The 14,205-nt window shown below is 39.9% G+C and overlaps 1 protein-coding gene across 2 annotated transcripts in view; it reads left to right on the top strand.

Annotated features, from left to right (window-relative positions):
- MORC4 (MORC family CW-type zinc finger 4) overlaps positions 1–12,156 on the top strand; it is a 59,426-nt gene extending 47,270 nt beyond the window's left edge. Inside the window, exons 15-17 of one of the 2 annotated variants that reach the window (XM_030807240.1) lie at positions 9,669–10,359; positions 10,653–10,898; positions 11,242–12,156. In XM_030807240.1, the coding sequence (XP_030663100.1) occupies positions 9,669–10,359; positions 10,653–10,898; positions 11,242–11,322 (1,018 nt within the window). In that variant the 3' untranslated portion in view covers positions 11,323–12,156. Of the gene's footprint in view, positions 1–9,668; positions 10,360–10,652; positions 10,937–11,241 lie in introns of both variants that reach the window. The other variant, XM_030807239.1, reaches the window with a different exon arrangement.
- The last annotated feature ends 2,049 nt before the right edge of the window (positions 12,157–14,205 follow it).

The raw sequence follows: 14,205 nt of genomic DNA, 5'->3' as shown, positions 1-14,205 counted from the left end.
TCAATAACAGAGCACATACACAACAGTTATCCCATAAACTTACAATACTGTATTTTTACTGTACCTTTTGTATATTTAGATATATTTGATATGCAAATACTTACCATTTTGTTACAGTTGCCTATAGTATTCACTACAGTCACATGCTGTACAGGTTTATAGCCTAGGAGCAATAGGCTATTGCCTAGGTGTATAGTAGGCTATACCATCTGGGTTTGTGTAAGGACGCTCTATGATGTTTGCACAATGAGGAAATTGTCTAACAATGGATTTCTCAGAGCGTATGCCCATCATTAAGTAATGCACGACTGTATTTGAGTACCTACTTTATGAAAGGCCCTGTTCTAGGGTAGTGACAAGATCAAAGATGAAGGAGGTTTGAGTAGTCAAAGTTTGATATGTAAGTATCCCCAATACTTACATATAAAGTGCATATAGTTTTCTTTCTTTCTTTTTTTTTTTTTTTGAGACAGAGTCTCGCTCTGTCGCCCAGGCTGGAGTGCAGTGGCGCAATCTCGGCTCCCTGCAACCTCCGCCTCCTGAGTTCAAGCGATTCTCCTGCCTCAGCCTTCTGAGTAGCTGGGATTACAGGCGTGTGTCACCACGCCTGGCTAATTTTTATATTTTTAGTAGAGACAGGGTTTCACCATGTTGGTCAGGCTGGTCTCAAACTCCTGACCTTGTGATCCGCCCGCCTCGGCCTCCCAAGGTGCTGGGATTACAGGAGTGAGCCACCGCACCCAGCCAAATACGTATAGTTCTCTTATGAGTGATACAAAATAAGATTTAAAGTGGCCAGGTGCAGTACCTCACGCCTCTTATACCAGCACTTGGGAGGCCGAGACAGGAGGGTTGCTTGAGCCCAGGAGTTCGAGACTAGCCTGGGCAACACAGTGAGACCTCTTCTCTACAAATAATAAAAAATTAGCCAGGTGTGGTGACGTGCACCTGTGGTCCCAGCTACTCTGGAGGCTGAGGTGGGAGGATCGCTTGAGCGTAGGCTGCAGTGAGCCGGCTCTGATTGCGCAACTGCGCTCTAGTCTGGGCAACAGAGCAAGACCCTGTCTCAAAAAAAAAAGATCTAAAGTAACTGTAAGCATTTGAATGAAGGCAAGAATTAGTGGCTGTAATTTATTTAGATATTTAGATTTGAGTAAGCTATATGTCAAAGGCTAATTAGTTCATATTTTTAAAGGTTAACAAGAAATTCTGAATTGCACTGGAGGGAGAGAAGTAGAGACATTCTAATGTGTCTAAAGGAATACTTGAAATAACAAACAAGGGGTAGAAATAGACGAACAATTTTGCAAATGAATAAGATTGATTCAGGGGCCAGTATTAACATTTAAAAATATGATCTGGGGAAGCAACTTCCAGAATGGAGAAATGAGGAGCATAGTGGACTCTCTCATCAACAAATAACTGTTTAACTTGAAAAAATATATTTAAAAAATCAGCGTTTCTGGATAGTGTCCTAGGGGCACACAGCAAAGGGAGAAATATTCAAGAAATCTTCTAAATCTCAGGAAGAACAGCAAGAGTCAGTGGCATTTGAACCACAGCCTGTCCCACTCCAAGCTCTGTTTTACGAAAACTACTCAAGGGAATTCTAATCCATGTGGGTGTGGTCTAGAAGATGGGGGCTCCCTCGTCCCCTAGCTCCTTGTCTAGAGCTATGGTTTTACCTGGGAGGAGCAGGCCTCTGGGTTTTCTCATCTCCTCTCCAGTTCTGTTTTGTAGAAGCTCTATTACAGGCAGACCCACGAAGACTGGGTCTCTCTTCTCCCAGCCTTCTCTTCCCCAACAAAGCCCTCACTTATAGAGTGGGAGCACTCACAAAGGAACAGCAAGTTAGTAATACCATGCCCCTATTGTTCCTACCCGAGCTTGCTCATAGGTCAGAATGACCTATGCTGGAAGAAGTAAGCCAAAAATTACCCCAGCACCCATTCATAAAGAAGGGATTTTACTCTGGGAGAAGTATGTTACTGTTGTTGTCTCTAGTTCTTGCACACTGTGCCAGAGATTCTGCTTAAAGAGAGAGGCAGGCCTTAAGGATGAAGAACGCCACAGCTCTACCTAAACGAATTGACTTTATGTGGAGCAGAACATGAAGAATTCTGTGACTAAGGGGCATTGTCAAAAATAATGGAGATCTTGGTAGAGAACAATTATGAGGGCAATGATAACTCCATGACAAGTTTCAGCAAGCAAAATGTGCAAGCAATCATAAGTTTGGTAACAGAGAGAATCAGGGAAATACAGTCAGGAGCCCTCTTCAGATCATAGTCTTGGGTGTCAGAAAGGCTGTGTATAAGCACAGGGCTACACCCACTCAGAAGCAATCAGAGCAGGACCTAAGGTGGACTTGAAAGCCATCCTCAAGCTGAACACAGATGAAACAGTAAAGAAGAGGAGCCTCACTGGCACTAGGGGTTTAAGCACAACCTCTAACCAACCACTGGCTGAACAATGTTACTCTGACCCAGGGGCACCTCCTGGGAACTAGGCTTAAAAATGAAATCACATACATCCCTGGCAATCTGGGAGACTGTGTACATGTTCAATGCTATGCTACCTCCAGGGTGATTGAAGAGGGAAAATCTAAGCTATTAGTACCTGGCTGAATGTGGGACAGAAGCATACACTTGAACTTTGGTAGTAACCTCCAAGTCTCGCACACACCCAATGGAAAAGAGTAAAAATCTAACCGGCTGAAGGGACTTAAGCACAACCTTTAACTAACAAGTGGCCTGTGCCAAACCAGGTATGAGCCGGGTTGCCAGGTGAAAGATTAAAATCAAGAAAAAAAACCTGAACAAGTACATCAGAGGCTGCATCATACAGGGGAAATAGACTGCATAGAGTCAGTTCAGCCAAGTCACTAAATAAACAACCAAGCAAACAACAACATCAGTGTCATAGGGAAGGGGAGATCAGTGTCCAGAATTGCTATATTATCTAAAATGTCCAGTTGTCAACAAAAATTATGAAACATGAAGAGAAACAGGGAAGTGTGACCTCTACATGGGAGCAGAGGGTGGGAAGGAACAGCAATAGAAACTGCTCTTGAAGAGATTCAGATGTTGGATTTATCAGACAAATACTTCAATGCAGCTGTTATAAATACATTCAAAGAACTAAAGGAGACCATGTCTAAAGAATATCAATAATGGACAGAACTTATAAAAAGAATCAAATGGAAATTCTGAAGGTGCAAAGTATAATAACTGATATGAAAAAAATTTTAAAGGAACTCAACAGCACATTAGAGTTGGAAGAATAAGGAATAAAAAAACTTGAAGATAGATCAGTTATAGATTATGCAATTTGAAGAACAGTGGAAAAGAAAAATGAACAGAGCTTCAGAGAAATGTGGAACGCCATGAAATGCACCAACATATGCATAATAGAAGAATAGAGAGAAAATGAAGTAGAAAAAATATTTCAAGAAATCATGGCTAAAAACTTCCCAAAAGTTGATGAAAAACATTAATGTATACATCTAGGAAGCTCAGCAAACTCAAAATAGGATAAATACAGAGATTCATAGCCAGACACATCATAGTGCAAATATTGAAAGCCAAAAGCAAAGAGAAAATGATTCATCATGTACAAGAGAACCCCAAGAAGATTAAAGTTGATGACTTCTCACGAGAAAAAAAATGGGAACAAGAAGGCAGCGTGATGACATATTCAAAGTACTGAATGAAAGACTGTCAAACAAGTATCTTAAATACAATAAAATTACCTTTAGGAAATAAAGGTGAACTAAATACATTGCCAGATAAACAAAAGCTGAAGGAATTTGTTGCCAGCAGACCTGCCTTACAAGAAATACTAGAGAGATTTTTTTAGGATGAAAGCAAGCAATATCAGACAGTAATCTGAATTCACATGAGAAAGCAAAGAGTGCTTATAAAAGTAACTGTAGTTAATTAAAAAGCGCAAAACAATAGAATATTTCTTCCTCTTTCTATTCTTAACCAATTTAATAACAAAGCAATATATTTTTATATAATTGCATATATATATATTGATTTATCATTGTGCTTATAACATACACAAATGTAAAATATTTGACAAGAGCAGCACAAAGGAGGTGGATGGGAATAAAATTACACTGGAGTAAGGAAATGATGCCAGATAGTAACTCAGATCTACAGTCTGAAATGACAATTAAAAAATGGAAAATAAAAAGGTTAATAAAACTCTGTAAATATGTACTTGCTCTGCTTCTCTTGGCTTCCTTGGAAGATGTAACATTGCATAAATTAATAATTATAACAATGTGTTATTAAATTCATGAATGTTATACTGGAAAATACATGATATGAAAAGAGGAAAAATAAAGGTGGGACAAAGGAGCAAAGAAGGCATGACACCTGTAGAAAATTAAAAAACTAAATAGCAGATGTGAATTCTACCTTATCAGTAACATAAAATGTGACTGGATTAAGCAATCCAATCAAAAGACAGAGATCAGATTTTGTATATGTGTGTGTGTGTATATATATGTTTTTTTTTTTTTTTTTTTTTTTTTGAGACAGAGTCTCGCTCTGTCGCCCAGGCTGGAGTGCAGTGGCATGATCTCGGCTCACTGCAAGCTCTGCCTCCCGGGTTCATGCCTTTCTCCTGCCTCAGCCTCCCAAGTAGCTGGGACTACAGGCACCCGCCACTGCGCCCAGCTAATTTTTTGTATTTTTAGTAGAGACGGGATTTCACTGTGGTCTCGGTCTCCTGACCTTGTGATCCGCCCGCCTCTGCCTCCCAAAGTGCTGGGATTACAGGTGTGAGCCACTGCGCCCAGCCTCAGATTATATTTTTAAAAAATATGCAAATATACTATTTACAGGAAACACACTTTAGATGCGAAGATACAGATAGATTGGAAGTAAAAGGATAGAAAAAGATTCAACATGCAAACATGGTTATACTAATATCAGACAAGATAGACTTTTAAATAAAAAATGTTACTGGATATAAAGAGGGACATTTCATAATGATAAAGTCCATCAGGAAGATGTAATAACCACACTCACATATGGACCTAACTACAGAGCCCCAGAAATACACAAAGCAAAAACAGAATTGTAGAGAGAAATAGACAATTCAACAATAATAGTTGGAGACTTCAATGCCCTACTTTCAATAACGGATACAACAACTAGGAAGAAGATCAACAAGGAACTAGAAGACTTGAAGAACATTCTGAACCAACCAGACCTGACATACATACAGAAAACTTCACCTAACAACAACATAGTATGTATTCTTCTCAAATGCACGTGAAATATTCTCCAGGATAGACAGACTGTATGTTAGGTTGTAAAACAAACCTCAGTGAATTTAAAAGTATTGACAATCATACAAAGGATGTTCTCCAATCACAATATAATTAAATTAGAAATCAACAACCAAAGGAAATTTGGAAAATGCACAAATATATGGAAATTAAATGACACATGTCTTAATTTCCAAAATAAATGGGTAGAAGAAAAAAATCACATTGGAAATGTAAAAATATGTTGAAAATATGAAAATTAAAACAAAATATATGAAAACTATGGGTTGAAGCTAAAGAAATACTCAGAGGGAAAATTACATTTTTAGATGCTTATATTAAAATTGAAGAAAGAGACTGGGCATGGTGGCTCATACCTGTAATCCCAGCACTTTGGGAGGCTGAGATGGGAGGATCATTTGAGCCCAGCAGTTCAAGACCAGCCTGGGCAACATAGGAAGACCCTGTCTCTACAGAAAATACAAAAATTAGCTGGGCGTGTATACCTGTAGTTCCAGCTACTTGGAAGGCTGAGGTGGGAGGATCACTTGCTGGTATAAATGCAAAATGTTGCAGCTGCTTTGGAAAACATTCCAATAGTTTCACAAAATGTTAAACAGAATGCTATATGACTCAGTAATGCCACCCCTAAATTTATACCCAAGAAAACTGAAAACATATATCTATATAAAAACTTGTATACTAATGTTCATAGCAGCATCATTCATGGTAGCCAAAAAGTGGATGCAATTTAAATAACCATCAACTGATGAATGGATATAAAATGTGGCCTATTCATATAATGGACTATTATTTAGCTATGAAAAGGAATGAAATACTGATTATGTGCTACAACATGGATAAAACTTGAAAACATTATGTTAAATGAAAGAAGCAAGTTAAAACAGACCATATGTTTTATTCCATTTAGGTGAAAGAAGCAAGTTTAAAAAAGACCATATGTTTTATTATTCCATTTATATTAAATGCCTAGAATAGGCAAATCTACAGAGACGGAAAGTAGAGCAGTGGCCCAGTGGTTGGTATGGGGAGTAACTGCTGATGTGTAGGAGGTTTCTTGTGGGGTGGTGCATATTTTCACAACTTAGATTGTGGTGATGGTTATACAACTCTGTGAGAATACTAAAATTGTTGAATTGTATACCTTAAGTGAATTTATAGATTTCTGTCCCAGTAAAGATGTTGAAAAATACATCATCTGGAAGGAGTATATATACACTATTACAGGGCTGTGATTTTTGATCCTTATTCTTGCCTATCATAGTTCCTTAAACATAGTAGGAAACATTTATGACATGAGTGAGTAAAAAATGAAATATATTAATTTGAATGTATCATTCTCTGTCTTAGTGAAATAACACAAAACTGATAGTGGTTAATTACAGAAGCCTCTCAGAAAGCATTTTGAAGGAGCAGAAACATGGTGTATGTCAGAAAATGTAAAATACTTAAAGGAGAAAACCAAAAATACACCATGAATTGACAGACAATGGAGGAATATGACAAAGGGCAGAAAGAAAATAAGAGGAAACTGTGTAGTTGGAGAATTTCTAGTATATAAAACCCATAATTAATCTCTACTCAATAAGTGAATACAAGTCTGGTATGACAATTGATTCCTAAAAGGACTTGCCAGACTTTCTGGAGAAGTATAGAACCAATAAGTAAAATCTAGTTATTTTCCCTCATTCACATAATAGTTCTTTTTTTGGTTGCCTCTTATGTGAAAGTTTTGTTCCCTCCTCCCCATCTAGCATGGTTAATTAAGCTCCCTTCTGTGTAGGAACTTATACTTTTATACTTTTATAAGGTACCTAGGAGACACACACACACACACACACACACACAGAGTAGTAAGTGATGCATTTTATTTTATTTTATTTTTTTGAGACGGAGTCTTGCTCTGTCGCCCAGGCTGGAGTGCAGTGGCGCAATCTCGGCTCACTGCAAGCTCCGCCTCCCGGGTTCACGCCATTCTCCTGCCTCAGCCTCTCCGAGTAGCTGGGACTACAGGCGCCCGCCACCACGCCCGGCTAATTTTTTGTATTTTTAGTAGAGACGGGGTTTCACTGTGGTCTCGATCTCCTGACCTCGTGATCCGCCCACCTCGGCCTCCCAAAGTGCTGGGATTACAAGCGTGAGCCACTGCGCCCGGCCGTGATGCATTTTAATAAGAGAGTGCTTGAAGTGCTATAGGAATTCAGAAGTAGCATTTGAGTTGGATTTACACATGCAGTGTTGGGTAGAAGAAGGGCACTCCAGTCACAAGGCATCCAGTTTGACTGATGTTTGTGAAGGGAGTAATGAGAGATAAAGCTGAGGCCAAATTATGTCCCAGCTCTGATACTTACTAGCCACCTTGAGAAAGTTACTTAACTTCTTCCTGAGCATCCCCTTAAAACAGTGGAGACAATAATCCCACCTGCCTCATGTTTATTGGGAGAATTAGATGAGGCAATACATGTTAAGCACTTCTTACATGATCTGGTACAGAGTAAGTGCTCAGTAAATGTTTACTATGTTTTGGCATGGAAAAGCTTCAATAGTGAGCTAAGACATTTAAGCTTTTATGTTGTGTGGAGCAATAAATAAAGATTTTGAATAGAGGAGTAGCATAATCAAAGCAATGCTTTAGGAAGATTAGCTTGGGACAGTGATCTGGAGGTAAGAGAAGGGGAGACTGGAGACAGCAGGAAGCCATTGCAGTAGTCCAGGAAAGGTAGCGGGAGCTTGAACTTGAGTATTGATAATGTATAAAACTACGGTATAAATATTACTGACAGTTTGGTGCTGTTGTAACACAAATAGGAAACATAGGGAAAAGGAGCAGGTTTGAAGGTGAAAATGAAAGGTTGGTTTCATACATACTGAGTTTGAGATACCAGTGGGACCTCCAGGAAGAAATGTGTGACAGGCAGTTGGAAATTCAATACTGGGGGTCAGGGTTTGGGAGAATATGGGAGTTGTTGCCCAGAGGTTGTAGCCAAGAGGTTGTATAAGATTACAAAGGAGAAGAAATACAGGGTCAGAAGAGAAGATAGTTAAGGACAGAACCCTTAGAGGTGGGAAAATGAAGAGAAGGCAAATAATACGACTGTAATTGCTTTTCACAAGGCTTGGTTGTTGCTATTTAGTATTATATACTTTTCCTTTGTACCTGCCAACCGATTGTCTTACTGTCTTCTTCAGTACCACAGTTGAATGGGCCATCAGTAGTAGTCCTTATACGTGTTCAAAGATGGATACAGTTGTTCTTACATAGCTCCTAAGTCCTTTTGCTTTTACCTAAGGCTAACACGACAAGATCTATTAAGATGGCAGATCAGTTGTATTTCTGAAGAACATATAGGCATTATAAGAAGCTACAGTTTGGTTTGTCTTACAGGTGTTCTCAAAAAATACAGAGAAATATGGGCAGCCTTGAGGTACTATGAGGTGGCAAATCATATGTCTGATGCTTTCTCATTGAAAATTTGAAAGTTGATTTTATCTTGAAATGTCTTGGTTATCCAGAAGGAGGACAGAATAGTTGTACGGATAAAAATGGGGTTCCCACCCTGCTGCATGATTAAAAATTGCCTATGGATTTCTCTGGTGCCAGTTGTTTCATTAGTTCTTCAACCCCTAGTGCGTACAGCAGCCAGAAATGGAAGATGATTTAAGGTCATCATCATGGGCTTTCCTGCAGAACTCAGGGAGTGTCTGCTTGTGCTTGAGCACGGGAATTCTTTGTCACAAGGGGGAAATGACTTGAATTGGCTGATTCACTTTCTTTGTTTCTGACTAGGCCCCTGTGGTTCAATTAACTTTTACAAGTGAACTATGGGCAATAGCCACAATCCAGTGGGCTAGTGAAAGAATTGTGTGGTTCTGCTGCAATATAAAAAAATGTGCATAAGTCTTTGATACAGGAAGGCATTTGTGACGCTGTAAAATTAATGAGTTGGCACTATTCTCTGCATACTCTTCTAGGCTTTTTATGGCCTTTTTATTCCATTCTTGTATTAGGGGATTTGGGGTATGTGTTTTTTCTCTGTCTTCCTTCTTGACTTGCATCTTTAGGATACTTCTAAGTCAGGCTGGTCGCAATCTTATTTTTAGAATTCTTACCAAGGTCAACCTAGTCCTATTATATCCAGATGCTGCCCATTCACACCTTTCAACTTCACCTCTCCCTTAATACCAATCGCACTAGTGAAAGGGTTGAGGCTTGTGGGTAAAGTTGTATCCCTAACCTGAACTTGTCTGTGGGTAACATCTAGAGCCAGTCTGAATATGGGAAGTTTGAGTTGGGGCTCCATAGGGTCAGAAAATACTTAACTTGTACTGTGACAGCTTACAATTTAATTTCCTCTTCTTGCAGTAAGTACAAATGGATCCTAGGTGAAGAACCGGTGGAGAAACGAAGAAGGCTCCAGAATGACATGACAACACCTTCTCTAGATTATTCCATGCCTGCTCCTTACAGGAGGGTAGAGGCACCTGTTGCCTACCCAGAAGGGGAGAACAGCCATGATAAATCGAGTTCTGAGAGAAGTACACCACCATACCTTTTCCCAGAATACCCAGAAGCAAGCAAGAATACAGGTCAGAATAGGGAAGTTTCAATTCTGTATCCAGGGGCCAAAGACCAACGCCAGGGGTCCCTGCTTCCTGAAGAATTAGAAGATCAGATGCCAAGATTGGTGGCAGAAGAATCTAACAGAGGTAGCACAACCATAAACAAAGAAGAAGTCAACAAGGGACCTTTTGTAGCTGTTGTTGGTGTTGCCAAAGGTGTTAGAGATTCAGGAGCTCCCATTCAGCTGATCCCTTTTAACAGAGAGGAGCTTGCTGAGAGACGAAAAGCAGTTGAATCCTGGAACCCAGTGCCTTATTCTGTGGCCTCTGCTGCAATCTCTGCTGCAGCCATTGGGGAGAAAGGAAGAGGCTATGAGGAGAGTGAAGGTCATAATACACCAAAGATGAAGAACCAGAGAGAGCTGGAAGAATTGAAGAGAACCACAGAAAAATTGGAACGTGTTTTGGCTGAAAGGAATTTGTTCCAGCAAAAGGTTAGGGTAATACCTCACCACTAGGAATAAGAGACCATTGTAACCAAGGGACCAGGACGTTGGTGCCCTGATTATTTAATGTTCTGAGGCCTTTAAACAAAATACGCCCTTGAACTATTCTGTGGTGTGTTTCAGATAGAGTAACTGTAGTAGGCTTTCTGCCCATTTTAGGGTATTGAAAAGGTCCATAAGTAGAGGAATATGTATAGTGGAATCACAGGATGACCATATGAGGAAGGGTTTTTGGCATGCTCTTTTGTGGGGTCATTGAATTTCTGTTTCTTGGACTGCAGGTGGAGGAGCTGGAACAAGAGAGGAATCACTGGCAGTCTGAATTCAAGAAAGTCCAACATGAATTGGTGATCTACAGTACCCAGGAGGCGGAAGGCTTGTACTGGAGCAAGAAACACATGGGTTATCGCCAAGCTGAATTCCAGATTCTGAAAGCTGAGCTGGAAAGAACCAAAGAGGAAAAGCAAGAGTTAAAAGAGAAACTGAAGGAAACAGAGACACACCTGGAAATGCTGCAGAAGGCTCAGGTCTCCTACCGGACCCCAGAGGGAGATGACCTAGAAAGGTTAATTACTAGGGTTTAGTTATCAGCTTGTGAGTGCTAATGGGAAGCATCCCTTAGGACCCCCAGTTACTGGCCATAGACAAAGGAGGAAGCCTTAATTCACAGGCCACCAAGAATTGAGTAATTACTTCTTAGAAAGCTGCAGCCAGTCTCCCTGTGCTTGGTGGCATTGTGCTTTCTTCTTTCTAGCTAATGAAAACATAACTGTTGAGAAATGTGGTTCCATTTTGAAGGGGCTTCATTTTATTCTGTTGGTTAATGACTTCATATCATCTCTTCTCCTGCCCCCTCACTCCTTCATACAGGGCTTTGGCAAAGCTTACGCGGCTACGTATCCACGTCAGCTATCTCCTTACTTCTGTCCTCCCTCACTTGGAGCTTCGTGAGATCGGGTATGACTCAGAACAAGTGGATGGGATCCTGTACACGGTGCTGGAGGCAAATCACATACTGGATTGAGCACCAGACTGTATACCCTTCTCTTCTCGTATCTTCTGTCTGTTCTCTTTTCTCTCCCTCCCCCACATCTCTCTCTTTTCTCTCCCTCCCCCACATCTCTCTCTCTCTCTCTCTCTCTCTCTGTCTCTCTCTCACCTTTATGCCTTATATAGAGAATCTCTGTGTAAATTCTGGCTCATAATCAGTCTCCTTTTTATCAGTTTTGGTGTGGAGAAAGAGGCCAGTTTAAATAGGCTTTCAAGAGTCTAGGAACAGAAAAGCAATAGTCACCAAGCTAGGTGACCTGAAAGCTTTAATTTTCATGACCTGGATATGTGGTCTATTTTATATCTTTTTCTGAAATGGTTTGTATTCATTTAGGTTAAATCAATCAGCAGATATTGGGTCCGGTATACCAGGTGTTTTGGGGTAAGCTAACAAGTACAACTCATGTTTGCAGCCTTCGAAGATGTAACAATCTCATTGGAAACATAAGACATACATCACATTATACACAAAAGTGTATGATATGTACAACTGAGTGGTACAGATATGACATGGAAGATCTGGGGGAGGAAGTTCAAGGAAGGCACCACACCAGAAATGGGACCTAAATTAAGGCTTAAAGAATGAGCATGGCCACACTGTCAGTGAGTGTTCTTTAGGTGGTAGGACTATGGTTGATATTTTTCTTCTTCCTATCTTCCTGCCTTTTTCAGATTTTCAATATTAAACTTGTTATTCTTACATTGGAAAAAATAAATTGTTTTTAAAAAGATCAAGTAGGCTTGGATTTGAATATCAAATGAGAGATTATGTGAAAATAATAAGGTAATGTTATATTTCTAATTTATATTAAATTTAGCATTACCTCTGGAAGAAGACAAGCATAAACAAAGGCATGGAAAAATTTGGAATGTGAAAAATGTGTTTGATAGAAGTGGTGGGTTAATATAAAGGGAACTAAGGTTATATCATGATCTGTTCGCCTGCTTTGGTATTTGCATTTTAATAAGGGATTCTTGAAAAACCTATAAGGCTCAAATTAAAAAATATATTTATCATCAAATTAGTGGGATTTCAGGTAGTTAGGGAAGTACTTTAGAGTGGAATCTGATGTCCCTCAGAATACACCTACTTACTCTTCAGGCTGGTGCTGAGTGAGGGGTAAACCTCATGCTATCAGAAATAGTAAAACTTACTCTCTTGTAAAAGGAGACATTGTATTCATTTCTTTAGTGTGTTTACATAGCACATACTCTCCAAAGAGTTCAGGGTACTTTTCAAAAGACATTGAACAATGAACACATAAAAATATACCAACAGTAAAAAGTAGGAAGTAGAGGAGAAACAATCAAAGGAAGGTGAGATCAAGCAGTGGCAAAAGGATTAGCTAGTCCAGAGGAAATGTCTTGGATATTCATTCTGTTTCTTCTCCACAGAGTTACTTCAGAACACTTTTCCAAATTAATTTTACCTCCTTTGAAAAGGAGCTCATAATAGATAGCCCAAGTGAGACTGCAGGGAATGAGGGGAGGCCAAATCCAGGCTTCATCATTAGAATGAGTACTTAAAGATATCCCCTGCCCCCTTACCTTCCACCTCACCCCAGCTGTAGCTTGCCATATGATTAATTTTCATGTTAGACATTTGGATTATGATAGTCAAGGCTGCAGTTGTCTAAATGTAAATAGTACTGAGGGAAGAGTAGCACATTCCGACATTCTCTCAGTGAGACTTATTCATCAGATGGGGGCTGTGAGCGGGTGAGATTTCACACAGATGGATGGGAGTCTGCTGGAGGGAAAAATTCAGAGCATTGAAGGTTCTGCCTGTGTGAGTGTTTGTTGGGTGAATGAGGGGACTGAGTAGGAAGGAGGGCAGGCAATGAGGCTTTAAAGGGAATAAGGTAGGAAATTTGAACTCATCTTTCCCAGTGCTTACTCTCAGCTCATTCCCTGGTTTGTGGTCCTGACCCCACACTGCTTTTTCCAGCACCACTGTCTGTGTGAGTCCATTCACTTCAATACCAGAGCTACCTCTTTGTTTCCTATTTACTAAGAAGCCATACCAGCATGAGATCTCCTTGATAGTGTTAAATCCCACTGTGGAAAGATTGAAAAATATCTCCCAGCCTTACCAGAGGTTATGATCTAGTGTAGAGGCAAAAGACATGGAGAAGAAAAAAGCAAGTGCCTCCTCCTGGCTTTCCTGTTAGGTTAACATAATCATAATTCCCCTTTGAAATGTCTCCCACATTTGCCCTTTAACTTCCCATTGCCATGATAAACATTTAGGTTATTACCTAAATAACTTATTACCTCATGCCTTGATTATCTAAATAAATTCTTAGATGGCCTCCCTTGCCTCCTGTTCTCCCTCCTCGATCTGCCCTACTCAGTGTCACCAAATTTTGTTTTTTAACAACTTCGTCAGGTCATGCCTCTGCTTAAAGACTTGCTAGTGTTCCCATTTGCCCACCGAGTACAATACAAATTCCCTAGGATGGTGCTCAAAGCCCTTTGTGATCTGGCTTCAGTCACCCTTTCTAGAGTCATCTTGAAACATTCCAGATACAAGCCACATTCCATCTAAACTGAACAATTTTCTAGTTTCTGAACATGCTTTAAGATTTCTCCCGCTTCCATCTTTGCAATTTCATTCCCTTTACCTGGAATGCTTTCCCTCATCATGTTTCCTTTGGCTCAAATGCCAACTTTTCCCTGCAAACTTCTCTGATTAACCCAGCTAGACAAAAAATTTCTCTGTGAACATTTAAGTTTTCAAGGCTTTTATCACAAACATCCTTGTCCTGTCTCCCCTATTAGAAA

The sequence above is a fragment of the Nomascus leucogenys genome, chromosome X (assembly GCF_006542625.1).
Source record: "Nomascus leucogenys isolate Asia chromosome X, Asia_NLE_v1, whole genome shotgun sequence".
NCBI classification, from domain to species: Eukaryota; Metazoa; Chordata; class Mammalia; order Primates; family Hylobatidae; genus Nomascus; species Nomascus leucogenys.
This window is presented reverse-complemented; position numbering and strand designations above follow the sequence as displayed.